We start from the raw sequence: 14,972 nt of genomic DNA, 5'->3' as shown, positions 1-14,972 counted from the left end.
AAACGAGTGTAACTTAAATGGAATATGCAAATCCAGCTTGAAAAGAGTAAAAATCTCTACAAAGAAGAGTTTGGGTTTTACCTCCTTCTTTTACTGTAAAAGTCTAAAACCTACTGCGTCATCGGCGCTTTACTGAAAACGAATTATATTACAAATATTTTCTTTTGTACCTAGTACAGCATTGAAAAGAAACAGCGAAATTACAGCAAAATTAAATTTTGTACTGACGAGCTATAGGCAATTAGTATCATTGTACATCAAATATCTAAATCGATAATTACGATACTCGCTCTTGTCACCTTTCTTATACAGTGGTTTAATTAAGGTTTTCCTAAAATCGGTAGGTAGTTCTCCTTTTTCAAAAATCATATTCATAATCTTCAGTAGCTTATTTCTAACCTCAGAGCCACCATATTTAAGAAACTCATTTATCACACTATCAGCACCTGGAGATTTATTATTTTTTAATCCTTTTAGTACTTTCGCTAATTCTTCCTCACTAAACTAATCTTCCTTCACATAGAGTATCATAAAATTTTTCATTTTCATCTATATCTTTTCCTGCAACTATATCTCGATTTAGCACATTCTCAAAATGTTCTGCCCATCTTTCTTTAATTTTTTCCTTATCACTAATTGTGGCCCCATTCCTATCTTTAACTGGGAATAGTCCAGATTGATTACTCCCTTTCAATTTATTAACATGCTAGTATAATATTTTACTATTTGCCGTCTAGCTGCATCTTCCAGATCCTCAGCCATTTTATCCATGGCCTCAACTTCACATCTTTTTAGTTCATATTTTAATGCTTTCTCCACTTTCTTTTCGAGCACACAATATACATTAAATCTTTTGATTTAGTTTCGTGAAATTTTAACTTAATAAACTTAGTCATTGCTGAAATATTGTGGATAGGTCCTCTTGACGACCTGACTGCACTATGACATATTGACCAGCAAGATATACTTAAATTCTTTTGGTTGAGTTCATTAGTTTTAGTTTCAGTGGTAGAAGCAGCAGTGGTACTTGAAGTCAAAGTCTCGATCGCAACATTTATGATATTAGCCGCAGTTGTAAGGAATAACAGTCACAGTAGCAAGTTGTCGCATTCGTATGCAGTCTCAGCCGTAGATAGTCGTTGTCTCAGTTGGAATTAGTCAACATTGCAATCTGTCACAGTTGAAGTCGAAAGTAGTCAAAGACGCAAGTAGTCAAATTTGTAGTTACGTTTGCAATCGCAGTTAGTCGCAGCTCACGTCACAAGTAGAGACAGTCACAAGTAGTTGTAGGTTGCAAGTAGTCTTAGTCGTAAGTAGTCGCAGTCGCAGTTAGTTGCGTTCAAAAGTCGTCGTAGTTGTAAGTAATCAGAATTGAAAATATGGTAGTCGCAAGTAGTCATGGTTATAAGTAGTCATAGTTTCAATCGCAAATAGCCTTAGTTACGGTAGAAAGTAGTCATCTGTCAAATAATGTTGCAGTCACTAGTAGTCGCAGTCGTGAGTAGTGACAAAACGGTTTTTTCAAAGTTTTGATTAGTGTTAAGAGGAATCTTGAGAGGGTGGGTGGGGCTGGTTGCCGACTAATCACTTTTCAATATTCACCTCAACATACCCTGTTTCACCTTAATACCCTCAACTGTTCCTGAAATATTGGTTACACACCCCTTTGGCAACCAGCATCAACAGAGTGTATTTTGATTTTGTTCGACGTCCCTGCACACTTTCTAAAGGTAGTCTCAAGAAGAATTAGCCACAGTTGCAGTCGCAAGTAGCCGTAGTCACTTTCGCGACAAATCGTGGTTGAAGTCACAAATAGTCGCATTTAAAAGTAGTCGTAAGCAATCGTAGTCAGATTTATAAGTAGTATCAGTCGCAAGTAGTGCAGTTGCAGTCACAGTAGTATTAGTGGGCCTTAAAGATCCAAGTTATTACCACCAGCCGTTCCTAGCATATTGCAACTACGCCCTTTTTATAACCTGAATGCACATAGAGTCTACGGATTTTGTTAAACATTCCTCTAAATATACCCTGAACCCTCACCTCAACACCCTTAGCTTTTTCAGACACACACAGGATCAGATATTTCTCCCTCTTCCAAAGATAAATTCTGTATGTAAACAATGAATAAATTGTAAAATATACAACCGTTGCCCCTGGGGTTGCGGGGGCATGGCATCCCGAGCGGCATAATTGTTATACTTTTTGACTACTTTACTAAGATAGCTTTTTTCATCATTTTGATCAGTGTTGGTGGGGGAAGTGTTGGTCATATGATTACCGGTGGTACAGCTAATTGATCCTCATACTATTTTGAGCAAAGTGATTATCTCAAAATTTTGATCAGAGGTCATTGGGGGGAGGACAACTTACATACTTACTTGCTTGTACTTGCTGCGGGACCAGACGTGGACATGTCACCCGTAATCTAAAAGACTCCGTATGGTTTGCTTTCATCTGCCACAATCTTGTGCTAGCTCTTTAGCAAACCGAAACAAGTAGCTCTCCCACTTTCTGCCAAAAGGGAATGGGAGTGGGTCGGTCAGCGTCCCATCATTTTTGAATCTTAAAAAGGTCACTAGAACATTCAATTTCCAATTGACTGATTCCCCTCACCTTTCCTATGAAGTGGTCTTGGAATTTTTTATTTATTAATCAGATGAAAACTAGAACTGATTAATCAGAAAGGAACGAAAAATCAACTTTTGTTAGATTTGAATTGGATTCAAAATTAAATGGTTTCAAAATTAAAATAGGATTGGAACACATGTAAATGATTGACTGATCAACTTTGGCAAATAAAGACAATTTTAGTACAAACCTTGAATGAATTAATTTTCATAAACTCAACTCTGTAAGACATTAAACTGAAAATAAATATGTTGAAGTCTATGCTATAGCATCTTGGAATATAAAAACAAATTGTTATTTTTTATTAGCAATAGGTTATTTTCCCTACATTGACACATCTAAAAAAAAAAAAATACTTCGAGGGGAACATTAAGTGAATGTGAATAACAGAAAGAAAAAAGCAAAGAAATATTTTTACTGTTGGTGATAAAGAAACAAAGACAAGCAACACCTCTTACAAATACGGCAGAATAAAAACCAAAATGTGCCACTTTGGTTCTGGAATACGATCGCATTTATTGGGGTTTGGTCAAAGTGTCCGATTACAGTGTTTTCTTTTTCTTTTTAAGATTTGATTCTTTTTCAACGAAAGTATTTTACTCCACTTAAGGGGGTGTGGATGAATTAATTGATACTGTTCTTGGTATTTCAACAATTGTTTTAATATGCTGTATAAAAAAGAAGAAGAAACAATTAAGCAGCGAACTGAACCATATGATTTAAAGCCATGGCGTTTTCCAAGTTTACATGACATCAATTTTTAAATATCACAATACAACCTACTAATTGAAGCCATCATAACCTTCCTAATACTATTCAGTTGTCCTAAGAATACCTTCGTGCTCTAGGTTCTGTCTACTAGGTCCATTGATTTCCCTTCTACTGCTACAATTTTGCATTCCCAAAGAACATTATTCAAAGGCACGGAACTTGAATGAAAAGCTTTGGAAGAAGAGACATGACTCTTGAGAAAAATCGTGAGATGGGACGACGTGTGCTTTATACTTAAGCTGCATATAAATTACGTTGAAATATGTATGTAATATTGGCAGTGGCACCAATTTTTCATCCCCTCTACCCAGACTTCAGAAACCATCTTTTTTAGTACTTTGATTGAAAAAGACCCATTTTTCGGTATTCTGGTTGAAAATAATTGAAAGATTCAAAACAACCCTCCACCTAGACTTTGAAAACTAAAATTTTCGCTCCCCCCCCAAATAAAATCTGAAATTGGTGCCACTGAAAGTAGGCATGAGTGAATATATTGCACATCAGGATTGAACCCCTTCATACAATTTCTACAGTAGAGAATCCAGAGTAATTGACGTCAAAATCGCTCATCTCACACAGAAATCTTTAATCTTTGCCTGAAATCTTAAATTGGATTTTTAATGAACCATTTGTATATCAGATTCCAAATTATTCTTACTGTTGGACCCCTAAATAATATTTCTTTAGCAGCGTATCCTTATTCACAACAATTCCGGTTAAAAGCTATATATTACGTAAATAATTTTCCTTCTTTTCCGAAAGCTTTAATTTGATTTTGTTTTAATTTGGTAGCTCGTCGAACCAAGAAATCTCTTTGTGAACCATTACCCCATATCATAACTCATCTCCAGGATTCATATCTCATTTAAATGTTTTTCAGGATGTCAAAATTTATATAAAACACAGTGTTTGGCTATTGTCAAAGTTGGTATTTGAGGAGTTCTCAGGTTGTGGATTAGACTTTTTTAAGTCTAAAATCATTTTACACCTACTATTGATATTACTACCCATTCATAACTTGCTACCATGTGTGTACAGTTTAGTAACATTTACGACTGCTATTAATAAAGCGTATTTGCTAAAATTGTGATACAATAAATATGTACGGAATTATTGAAATTAGAAATGCAAGCAATTGTGTGAAATAAAAAGCTGTGTTACTCAAACAAAAGTAAAGAACAAATTAAAAACTAAACACTTGCAGAAATTACCTTATGTGAGATGTCAAACCAACAACAAACACCCCGCTCTTTACACCAAAGTTTCTTGCTGTTTCAAAAATGGAGTAAGGAGAAAGAGCCAAACTTTAGCGTAAAGAGTGGAGCGTTGATGAGGAAAAGCCCCTTTCATATACGGATTAATTTCTGTTCATATTAAGTTTTAATGTTGCTCCTTACTTTCATTTAAAAAACTTGTTTTTTTGTTTAATCACTTATAAAAACAACTTATTTTCATACATTTTTATTTTTGATTCCATCCCTTCAGATGTGTATAAAAGATAATTGGCTTAGTAAAACCTTAAATTTAAGCAATCCATATAGTTTTTATGAAGGTGTACAGACACGTGAGCCTTTGAGAAATTTTAGGGCCAGTGCCACCACCCTTGCTTTTGTAATTTGTATGCTTGATCTTCTAATTTTTCCCTGTTTCTGTTAAACCAGGCACGCCTTAGCTTTTAATGTTACTAAAAATTTTTGTATTACGTCGGCAGCTTACATTGAAGTTCTTTATCATCCTTCAAAAAATTTAGCCGCCTTTCCTTCTTAAAAACAATTTAGGATATTCTTCTTTTTATAACTCAACAGGCGGTACCCCCGCTCTTACTTTCTGTACCTTATATGCTTAATGCAATGCAAAAAAAAATAATTATAATAAATAAAATAACCATGACGTCGTCTCAAAATTGACTTCGTAATGCTGGCTAATTTTGCTGTTTTTCCAATATTCCTTCCGTTTCCCCTGTTTTTAATATACCCAGCACACCTTAATTTCTAATCGAATTGACAGGCTCCTACATTGCGTTGAAAAACTCAAATTAATCTTCTTTACATGCCTACAAGAAAAGAAGTAGAAAACGTGACTTTTATACACATAGGTCCTAATTCAGTCGTCACAGACTTTTCCTGGATATAATTCTCTAGCTTTTTGTCTAAAGGGACCTCTGTTCGTTCTGGGTCTTTGAAGTTCATAACACAGAATAACTAATGGATTTCAGTTTTTCTTACAAAAGAAAAATAAGTTGTATTATAAATTATAGTAAGAATAGGAAATGTTCTTGCATCTTGACAAGGACTTTTATGCAGGAGTATTTCTGGGGAACCCCAGGATCTGGGCAAGATATAGAAACACTTTACCGTGTTTTCGTTGTCTTTTTGGAAAGTAGTAAATATTCAGTTTAATATATGTTTAAATTGAAGGTTTAGACTAAGAACCTAGACAATTAGGGAGGAAGCGGTGGTAATGCACTAACCGAAATCATAGAATCATAGAATTTCTTATGAGGTGACCTCAAGTTTAAGTTTGTTAGGTGTGTCCTTATAATATTAATATCATTGTTTAATTTATAAAGATTTTTGTAAAGATTATTTTTAATTTTGTAAAGGTTTAATTTACGGTCAGCGTTTTGAACTGCCAGGTTTTTCGGCACACTGAAGCGACGAAAGTGAGTAAGATTCAAGTAAACCATATGAACCTTATCAATTATATCAAAGCTGTAATAATTATTACTAAGTCAATTCATGAATCAAAGAAAGGGAAAATCAGTGTTTAAATTCAAGTGTTGATTTCAATCCTTACAAAGCAAAACTCTGGAAATTTCATTAATATTACATTTCAGGAATTGATTCGCAGTATAGATATTGAATTTGTGTCTGATATTATCTTGGCTTATTTGCCAAGTTTCGAATAGCAAGAAACCTAGGAGAAAATTTTACGTTCAGAAATTCAATTTCACTTTTATGAAACAATATGGATAAAATTTAAAGTAAAACAATCCACATCGACGTTAAAGGTTCTAGCAATTAGTGTCAGATGAATTTTTGGATTCCTTTTGGAGGCTTTAAAAATGCTAGTACTACTACTAATAACAACTCACTGTAGCAAAAAGCCACCTGGGCCGACTCAGCCATGCACGCTCCTCCCCCATCTCAATCTATTCAGAGCCTCCCTCTTTACAACCTCCCAAGAAGTTCCCATTTCCCTTATATTCTTCTTTATTACATCTTCCCGCCCCGTTCGGGGACGACCTGGTTTTCTTTGGCTCTAGACGATTGCACAATAAGGACAATTTTGTCAATCTGTCATTCTTCAACCGCAGAATGTGTTCTAGCCATTTCATCTTTTCTTTCATTATAGCCCTACAAAAGTGGAATTGAACCATGTTGTTATTACTTTGCGAATCCAGTTTGTCAAAAGGTCGTATCTGCAATATCTGAGGGGCAGCTAGTGGTATGAAGTTGAAAATTCCAGGGAAGTTCATGACAAATTCCTCTAAGGAAAGATCCTCCCTTCTAGCCTCCTCCCCTCAAAGCTCCAACAAAAAAAACCTGAAAAGGTTCCCAATAACCATTACTGTATGTAAACACTGGTCAAAGTTTGTAACTTGCAACTTCTTCCCTCGGGGACTGCGGGGGAGTACGTCAGCCCCAAAAGAGCGTGAGTGGGGACCTAGGCACCCCTCCAATTTTTTTGTCACTTAAAAAGGCACTAGAACTTTCAATTTCCGTTAGAATGAGCCCTCTCGTGACATTCTAGGACCACTTGGTCGATACAATCACCTCTGGGAAAAAACAAAACAAAAAACAAACAAAAAAATAACGCACAACCGTGATCGGTCTTCTGGCAAAAAAGCGAAGTTCCACATTTTTGGGTTTGCTGATGCGCTGAATGTGATGATGTGATTTTCGTTAAGATCCTATGACTTCTAGGGGGTATCAATTTATTTATTATTATTTATTCAATTTATTATTAAAAAAACACATAACAACAATAATAATAAAGATCCTAAAAGCGAACTTGTTAAGGACCAAAACAACAACAAAAAATTGAAAATGAAGAAGTGAGAAAAAAAGAAAAGAGAAAACATGGGTAATTAAAGCAAATTGAATAAACATTTAGAGAAATATAATATCAAGATTTTAGTACATTGTTATATAGCGTCCGAAAACTTGTGGATAGCTCGACACTGGAGGGTATTAAATTCCATTGAAGTATAGATTTATAAATTGGGGATCGCTGGGCGGAATTAGTGATACACTTGGGGACAATGAAGGAACGGTTGGATGAATGAGACAGTGGCCTTCAGAATTATTACTATTAAAATAAGATAATAAGTGAGGAGGAAGATGTTTATGGTAAGCGGAGTATGCAAGGGATGGATTTATTTTTTTTGATGATTTATTCAAAAGGGCATTTTGATGATTTAATACCAAAATCAGAGTACAAGTCCTTGGTGGGATATAGTCGTGGCAACTGCCTCTATTTTCCAAAATAAGGCATATTTTCTCTGGCTTGTAACTTTTGATGAGTACGACTAAATTTGATGAAACTTATATATTTAAAATCAGCTTAAAAATCCAATTCTTTTGATGTATCTACTAGCATCAAAATTCCGAAATTTAGCCGGGTCTCTCCTATAGTTCTTTACCATCAACTGCTTGAAAAAATAACACTTTATATCTTTTCGGTTTTTTCTGTAAGAATCCATAGTCCGACTTGCTATTTGTATGTTTAAGAAGCTTTTTCAAATTTTAACAGTATACACTCTTTTAAAAATCTTGACACAAATATTATTGTTTAATATAATTCTATACCTTCTCTAGTTGGCCTGATAAGTAAAGCTTAAAATCATTCCGTAAGACTTCTATCTATACTCTTTGAAAACCTGGATACACTTACACAATTCCGATTTAGTTAAACTGTATGAGCAGAAGTAATAATAGAAGTGACCATGAATGTTTTAGCTTAACATCTTCAGTGGTTCTTGGGATATTAATGGGCTTCTTATAAGCAACTGACTTGCTCTCTGACACAGAGAACATTTTGATTTTGTTTTAAAGCAACATTCTGTTTTCAAGCGTAATGGGCAAATTGCATAACTGTGGGACGGTTGACGTACCCAATACGCCCAGATATATTGTTACTGGACCTTTCAGGTATACAATCTCAAAATTTCGATTGGAAGTGTCTGGAAAGTCTTGGGGTCAAGAAGAGGGCTGAGAACCTAAAGAAGGGCTTTAGAACTTTTGATTTCCGATCGAATTAGCTCCTTTAAAAATTTAAATGATATACCTAGCTTTGGTAGAGTAGCGCTGACTATGATATTGCTTATATGTCCTTTTGAATACCTGTATGAATTTAGTCTTTTCGTTTAATTGAAACTCCCCCTAAACGTTCCCTATAAGTCTCACCTTAATGTCCTTAGTGTCGTTAGTTACAGTAAGTTTAGAAGTAGTAGTTTTATCTGGCAAGTTCCTTGAACAGGTTGATTGGGTGAGGTATTTAGGTTTTCACCTGGATTGTAACATGTCTTGGAAACGTCACGGTGATATTGTGGCAACAAAATTTGCCAGAAGCCTTGGAATCTTACGTTGTCTGGAGCACTTCGTACCTGTTCGGGTGTTGTTATTTCTTTCTCATGTGATTATTAGCCCCAGTATATATTAGCCCCTATATATCTCACGGTTGTGTTTTATGGGCTAGCAATTTATTAGGAATTTTAAGGGTGTTCAGATTTTACAGAATAAGGCAGTCCGTTTGGTGGGTGGATACGTTAAAGAGAATATTTATACAGCAGCATGTTTTAGGAATTTAAGGGTGATGCATGTGGGCCAAGTTCATGACCACCAGGCTGCGGTGTTTACTTACCAGTGTCTGCATGAAGTGTGTCCGTCCGTGCCTTTAAATTTTTATAGACAAAATAAGGATTTGCAGGGTTATTATACAAGGAATGCTACTAATCTGGTGACTGAGTATAAGAGTGGTAGACGAACAGGATTTTTAATTAAACATTTGGGCCAGTCGGTTTGGAATTCACTCCGATAGTGTGGTTACGGCGGCTGAACACCAACAATTACTTAAAAAAAGAGTAAAGAAAATTTTGTTGGATGGGAGAGGAGTCATTATTTTAGTGAATGAAGGCTATATTTTTTTTTGTAATTTATTTTTATATTATTAATTACAGTGGAAATGAATTTAAGTTTTTGTTTAAGTTAAGTTAATTTATTGTTTAGTAACTTTTGTTTAATCGGCTGCCATCACAATCCCTACTTGCAGCTGGTTGTATTTTTGTTGTTGAATATTTTTATAGTAATTATTTAAAACAAGTAAATAATTTTTTTTTTAAAGTATACACATAGTGTCTACTGGCTAGTTCAAAATCACCCACAACTTACTCTGCAATTTCCAACAAGCTGTTCTTGAGATATTGCTTTGTCATTCTTTGACGATCTTCAAAATCATAGTTCGTTTTGATTTCAAGATCCACCTGAATATTCCTTGAAAGCTCCACCTTAATACCCTTCACCTTCATAGTAACAGAAGTTGTAGTAGCAGTAGTAGCACTAGTAACAGCAAGCACACAGCACTTTTGGTTTTCTTCAACATCTCCTTTAACACCCCATCCATACCATCAACCGTTCCTGAACTATTTTTGATACTTTCTCTTTACAACCTATGTTGGCATAGTGCGTTTTACTTTAGTTGAATACAATTTAAATATTGCTAAAATTTTCTTCTTAATACATCTAGCTTTAGTAACAGTAGTAGTAGCACCGGTTGTAATAGTAGTGGCAGTAGAATTATTAATAATAGCCTTATCTTTAGTAGTAGTAGTAGTAGCAGTAGTAGTAGTAGAAGCCATAGCATTATGATGAAAATATTGTCTTTTGGTTAGTTCAACATCCCCCACAACAAGCCTTGTACGTTTTAACTTCACACACAAAACTGTTCCTAAAATGCTGCTGATATGCCCTTTTGACAACCTTCATACGCACGGCATGTTGGGATTCAGTTTACCCCCGCCAAAAATTATTCCTTGAAGTTTCACGTTCATACCCTTAGGCAAAATTATGAAAGCCTACAAAGTAGTTGTATTAGTAAGTAAGTAGTATCCCCTCAATAGTTTTAAACGGACCCATAGGCGCTACTCTTTTCTTCTTCATCGTTAATCACGAAGAAGGCTTAAGGACGATTACCTCAGGGCAACAAGCACGTGCATGTTACTAAATAGGGAATGTTTTCTAAGAGATGTAGGTGCATGTTACGTCATAGGAAATGTTTGCTTTTGCATGTTATCTAATAGAGAATCTTTAGGATTTCTTTGAATTTTACATAATTGGGTATGTTTACATTTGGTTGTTACGTAATAGGACGTGTTAGAGTCCACTAGTTAAGCGGGGGAGTTTTATTAGGACATTTTTCTTCAACAGGTTTTTCAAGATGTTTCAAGACATTCCAGGACGTTTTTAAGACGTTTTTTTTCAAGACGCTTTTCAAGACGTTTTTAGACATTTCAAGCATTGTTTAAGACATTTTCTTCAAGACATTTTTCAAGACGTTTCAACACATTTTAAGACATTTTGAGAAACTTTTCTTCAAGACTCGCAAGTTTAATCAGATACGTTTGGGGGAAAATTTGAAGGGAAGGAGGAGGGGCTAGTTACGCTGCATCACTTTTAAGCCATATAAAGGAGCTAAAACTTCCAATCAAATAAGCTTCCTCTAGAGTTTATGACTATCCCTTCCATGAAAAGCTTATAAAGCCCCGGGGCATAACCTAAAACCCATACCCTTTGGCTCTGGGGGTATGTCTTAACTCCGACAGCCTTGATGATTGGTCTTTGGATGATTTTGAATAAAATGACTATCTCAAAATTTCTAGTTGATGCATTTGGTGAAAAAAGGATGTGGGAGGCTATTAAACCTCTGATCGCTTTTGACTTTAAAAATTGCACTAGAACTTTTGAATTTCTAATCGAATGAGCCTCCTCAGAAGTTTATACGACAACTCGTTCTGTACGAAGTGTCCTGGTCTGAAAAATGGCACATTGTTCAAACATCGTTCTTCGCTTAGACAGCTCTATTGCGCTGCCCATGATTATATCTATAAGCACAGGGGCAATCAGTTAATTTTTAGATAGAAAAAATGTGGAAGTCTAGGGAGTGGACACTTCCCGTCTTATGTTAGACTAATTTAAATTTGTTTCCAGTTTTTCCTTTACTTTCCATTGAAAAAAAGTTCTATTCAAATTTATTGTCTATTACTTTTTAATGCCATATCCTGTATTTTACTAATTTGGAGGTTGGCTACAAATCAATTTTATATCAAAGTTTAGTTTCTGTTTATTGATGCTTCGAGATGAAGGAAGGAGTTAGTTTATTTAGTTATGAAAGTGAAATAGAATTTTCCTAAGAAAACTGTCGTTTTTGCAATAAGAGGGGAGTTTTTATCATGATTCAGCCTATATTGATTCTCGTATTTATGTCGATAAATATATATTCTATATATGTATGTAAAATAAGCTGGAAATTTTTTAACTGAAAGTAAGAAGCTCCCCCAGCTCCTCCTCCAAGGAATTTTTTTTTTAATAGAGACATAGTTTATTCACGAAAAATTAACAGCAGAAAGCACGAGGCCCAGTAACCTTGGCTTTTATTGCCACTCCAAAAAAAGCATTAATATCAGTGCATTTGGGTTCCTATTTCACAACAAAACACAAAACATGTAAAACATGTAGAAAATATAGAACTACTTGGAAAAAAATCACAATTCATAAATCAGCAGGCAATGGTGTCTCAACTGCTCACGGAAGCCAGACCTTCCATCAATATCCCTAATAGAAAATGGAGTCTGAGACCACAACACCAGAAGAACACGACGATCACGTTAGATTATATGTAAACAATTGACAAAGCTCTTGGCCTTTACTCCTTCCTCTGGGGGCTGTAAGGTGTCAATTTGTCCTCAAAGACATCCTCTTTCGACTATATTAAACAAAATGGCAATCACAAAAATTTTTATCGCAAAATTTTGGGGACAAAAATGGGTGTGAAACTTTTCTGATGAACTGAATCTGATGGTGTAATTTCTATTAGGATCACTTGATGTTCTTGGGATTTCCCACCCCCTTTTTTAAAACCGAGCAAACTTTCTCAGACTTGTAATTTTTGATGGGTTACATTAAACTCGATGAAATTATATATTATGAATAAGCACTAAAATTCGAATCTTTTTATGTATCCGTTGTTTTCGATACTCTGTTTCTTAGAGTTTCGGTTACTATTGAGTCGCGTCGCTTCCTACTTACAGTTCATTTCAGTGAACTGTTTGATATTTAACTCAGCTCATATACGTCTTATCATTTAACCAATTCATCTGAAGCATGTGTCAGGAAAAAATTTCAAATTTGAATACATATGCATTTATTCGAGGCGAATTTGTCTTCGCTTGCCTCAAAAAACTCGTTGGCCTCCTTCGTAATAACTGGTGCACAGCTATATGATATTCTATAACCATGAGTTCGATATATACCCTTGGATTACATTTATACCCTTTCAATGGATTTAAGAGTTCTAACTCGATGATATTTTATCTCTGTGTGGGCCGAAATTCCTGTTTCTTTTTTAATTTCATAGATAATTGCCATGGGGCTCTCGTAGATTTTGGATTCATTGTATCATTTTCATCAAGAACACAGTCTTGTTATTAGACGAGTTTGACGAAAAATTGACGATTTTTACATCAGACAATAGCTGTAGTTACTGTTTGTGCAGATATTATGATTCAAACGTTATTCCTTGGTTTTTTATTTAATTTTTGTGTTTTTAGTTTTGCTATGAAATGATTGACACGGAGCACTCTTAATTTCGAGGGAGTCTGTGACCACCTTCCATCAGCTAAATTTTTTAAAAGCAAGTCAAATATCCACACACCAATGCTTTATCCGTCTAAAGCGGAGGGAGAGGGGGTGTTGAAAAATCGAAAAGAGTTCCTAAAAGTGGAGCTCCTAAAAAAACCTCGTTCTAGGGAATATGCCACCATTCCCATATCTTCAGCCAACAATGGTAATGAGATATGATATAGTTGAGCAATAAGATGAGAGCATGAAAGACTTCATCAAAAAATATTCCTCATCGATACAGATTTCATAAAAAAAATTCCTCATCGAAACAGACTTCATCGAAAAATATTCTTCGGAATTAATGAAAATTTGGAGAAATTGATAAACCCTTCCTCTCCTTCTATTTTATCAACATATTCAATGAGAGTTAGAAGATTTGGGCCTAAACATAAACTTTTTGAGGCTTCGGGTACCTTCCCCGCGCCACTCTCAAAGTGATCCATAAACCCTTCTCCCTATTAGATGATGCCGAACTATAAGCACTTCTAATTAAATATTATTTAAATCTAATTCAATAAAATTCTAATTAAATTGCATTTTCATTTTATAAAAGCTCAAATTTGTAAACTTAGTTAAATAAAGCTTAATATAACTTTCTATTTCAACTGTTCAATCTTAGTGGTTTTTTGAAAAGTCATTTTCTTTTACCGGGGATGTTTTCCCCATTTTTTTTTTATTTTTTTCTAAGGCTCGTATCTTTTGTGCGTTATTATCAGATCGGTTTTTAAAGTTAAGCTTACTATTAGCAGGGGTTGCTTCTTATTTGCAGTTCGTTATCACAAACTGTTTGGCTGAGACCTTCGTATACTAGCTAGGAGAGAATATTCACTAATGAAAAATCTTTCTCATTCATGTATACAGAGGATATTTAGGGTATATACCTCCTCTCATCTACTTTCTAAATTCTGGTAACCTATAATTTCCTTTACAGGGTGCTAAGATATCTAACCCTCCTTATTATCAAATGATCCATCCAGTTGCTAGTGAAGTACAGGTACAACCTAATAGAAGATTTCCAAACTTTATCCCGGCAATGCAAATAGGACCGAGTGGGGACATTATAAGGTCATTTTCTCCAACTCTAGAGCCCCCAGTGCAAATCAACCAAAGAGGTAAGTGTATTTCTAAGCAGAACAAAAAGTATTTAATCAAGTTAGAAGCAGGAATAAACTGAATTGGGTACATTACGGGGTCATTAGAAGTCACTTTTCTTTTATGTCTTGACGGTTCCTGTTGCTCTATCAAAAGATTAATGGCAGGAAAAGGTACACATGCCAGTTTCCTCTTATATAAGAATTTGTGATATGAAAGTTTGGTTATAAGGTAGAACTGTTGCAAATAAAATTGAATGTATGTTTTGAAAGGAACAAAAATTGTAGAATCATGGAAAAGGTTCTAAAAATTTAAGTAATTTCTTTATGAAATTTCTAATGAATTTTTGAATAAAATTTATTAAATGTAATGTATGCCCTGTACCTATAAGCCACCATATTCAATACAAATTATGCGTTAAAGTATGTGCTGAAAAACATGCTGAAAACCACAAAAACGGTTACCCAAACATATTTTTTGGTATTCTACACCACCACCCCTAGCTACATATATATATATATATATATATATATATATATATATATATATATATATATATATATATATATATATATATATATA

At 34.7% G+C, this 14,972-nt stretch overlaps 1 protein-coding gene across 6 annotated transcripts in view; it reads left to right on the top strand.

Moving 5' to 3' along the window:
• The window catches only part of LOC136026415 (coiled-coil domain-containing protein CG32809-like), a 330,704-nt gene that overhangs the window by 137,921 nt on the left and 177,811 nt on the right, over window positions 1–14,972 (top strand). For all 6 annotated transcript variants that reach the window (XR_010617288.1, XM_065702997.1, XM_065703006.1 and 3 more), the window contains exon 6: window positions 14,230–14,410. Coding sequence is in view for 5 of the 6 variants with exons in the window: in XM_065702997.1 (XP_065559069.1) it covers window positions 14,230–14,410 (181 nt within the window). In the remaining variant the exon portion in view is untranslated. The remainder of the gene's footprint in view (window positions 1–14,229; window positions 14,411–14,972) is intronic.

Source organism: Artemia franciscana, chromosome 1 (genome assembly GCF_032884065.1).
Source record: "Artemia franciscana chromosome 1, ASM3288406v1, whole genome shotgun sequence".
NCBI lineage: Eukaryota > Metazoa > Arthropoda > Branchiopoda > Anostraca > Artemiidae > Artemia > Artemia franciscana.
This window is presented reverse-complemented; position numbering and strand designations above follow the sequence as displayed.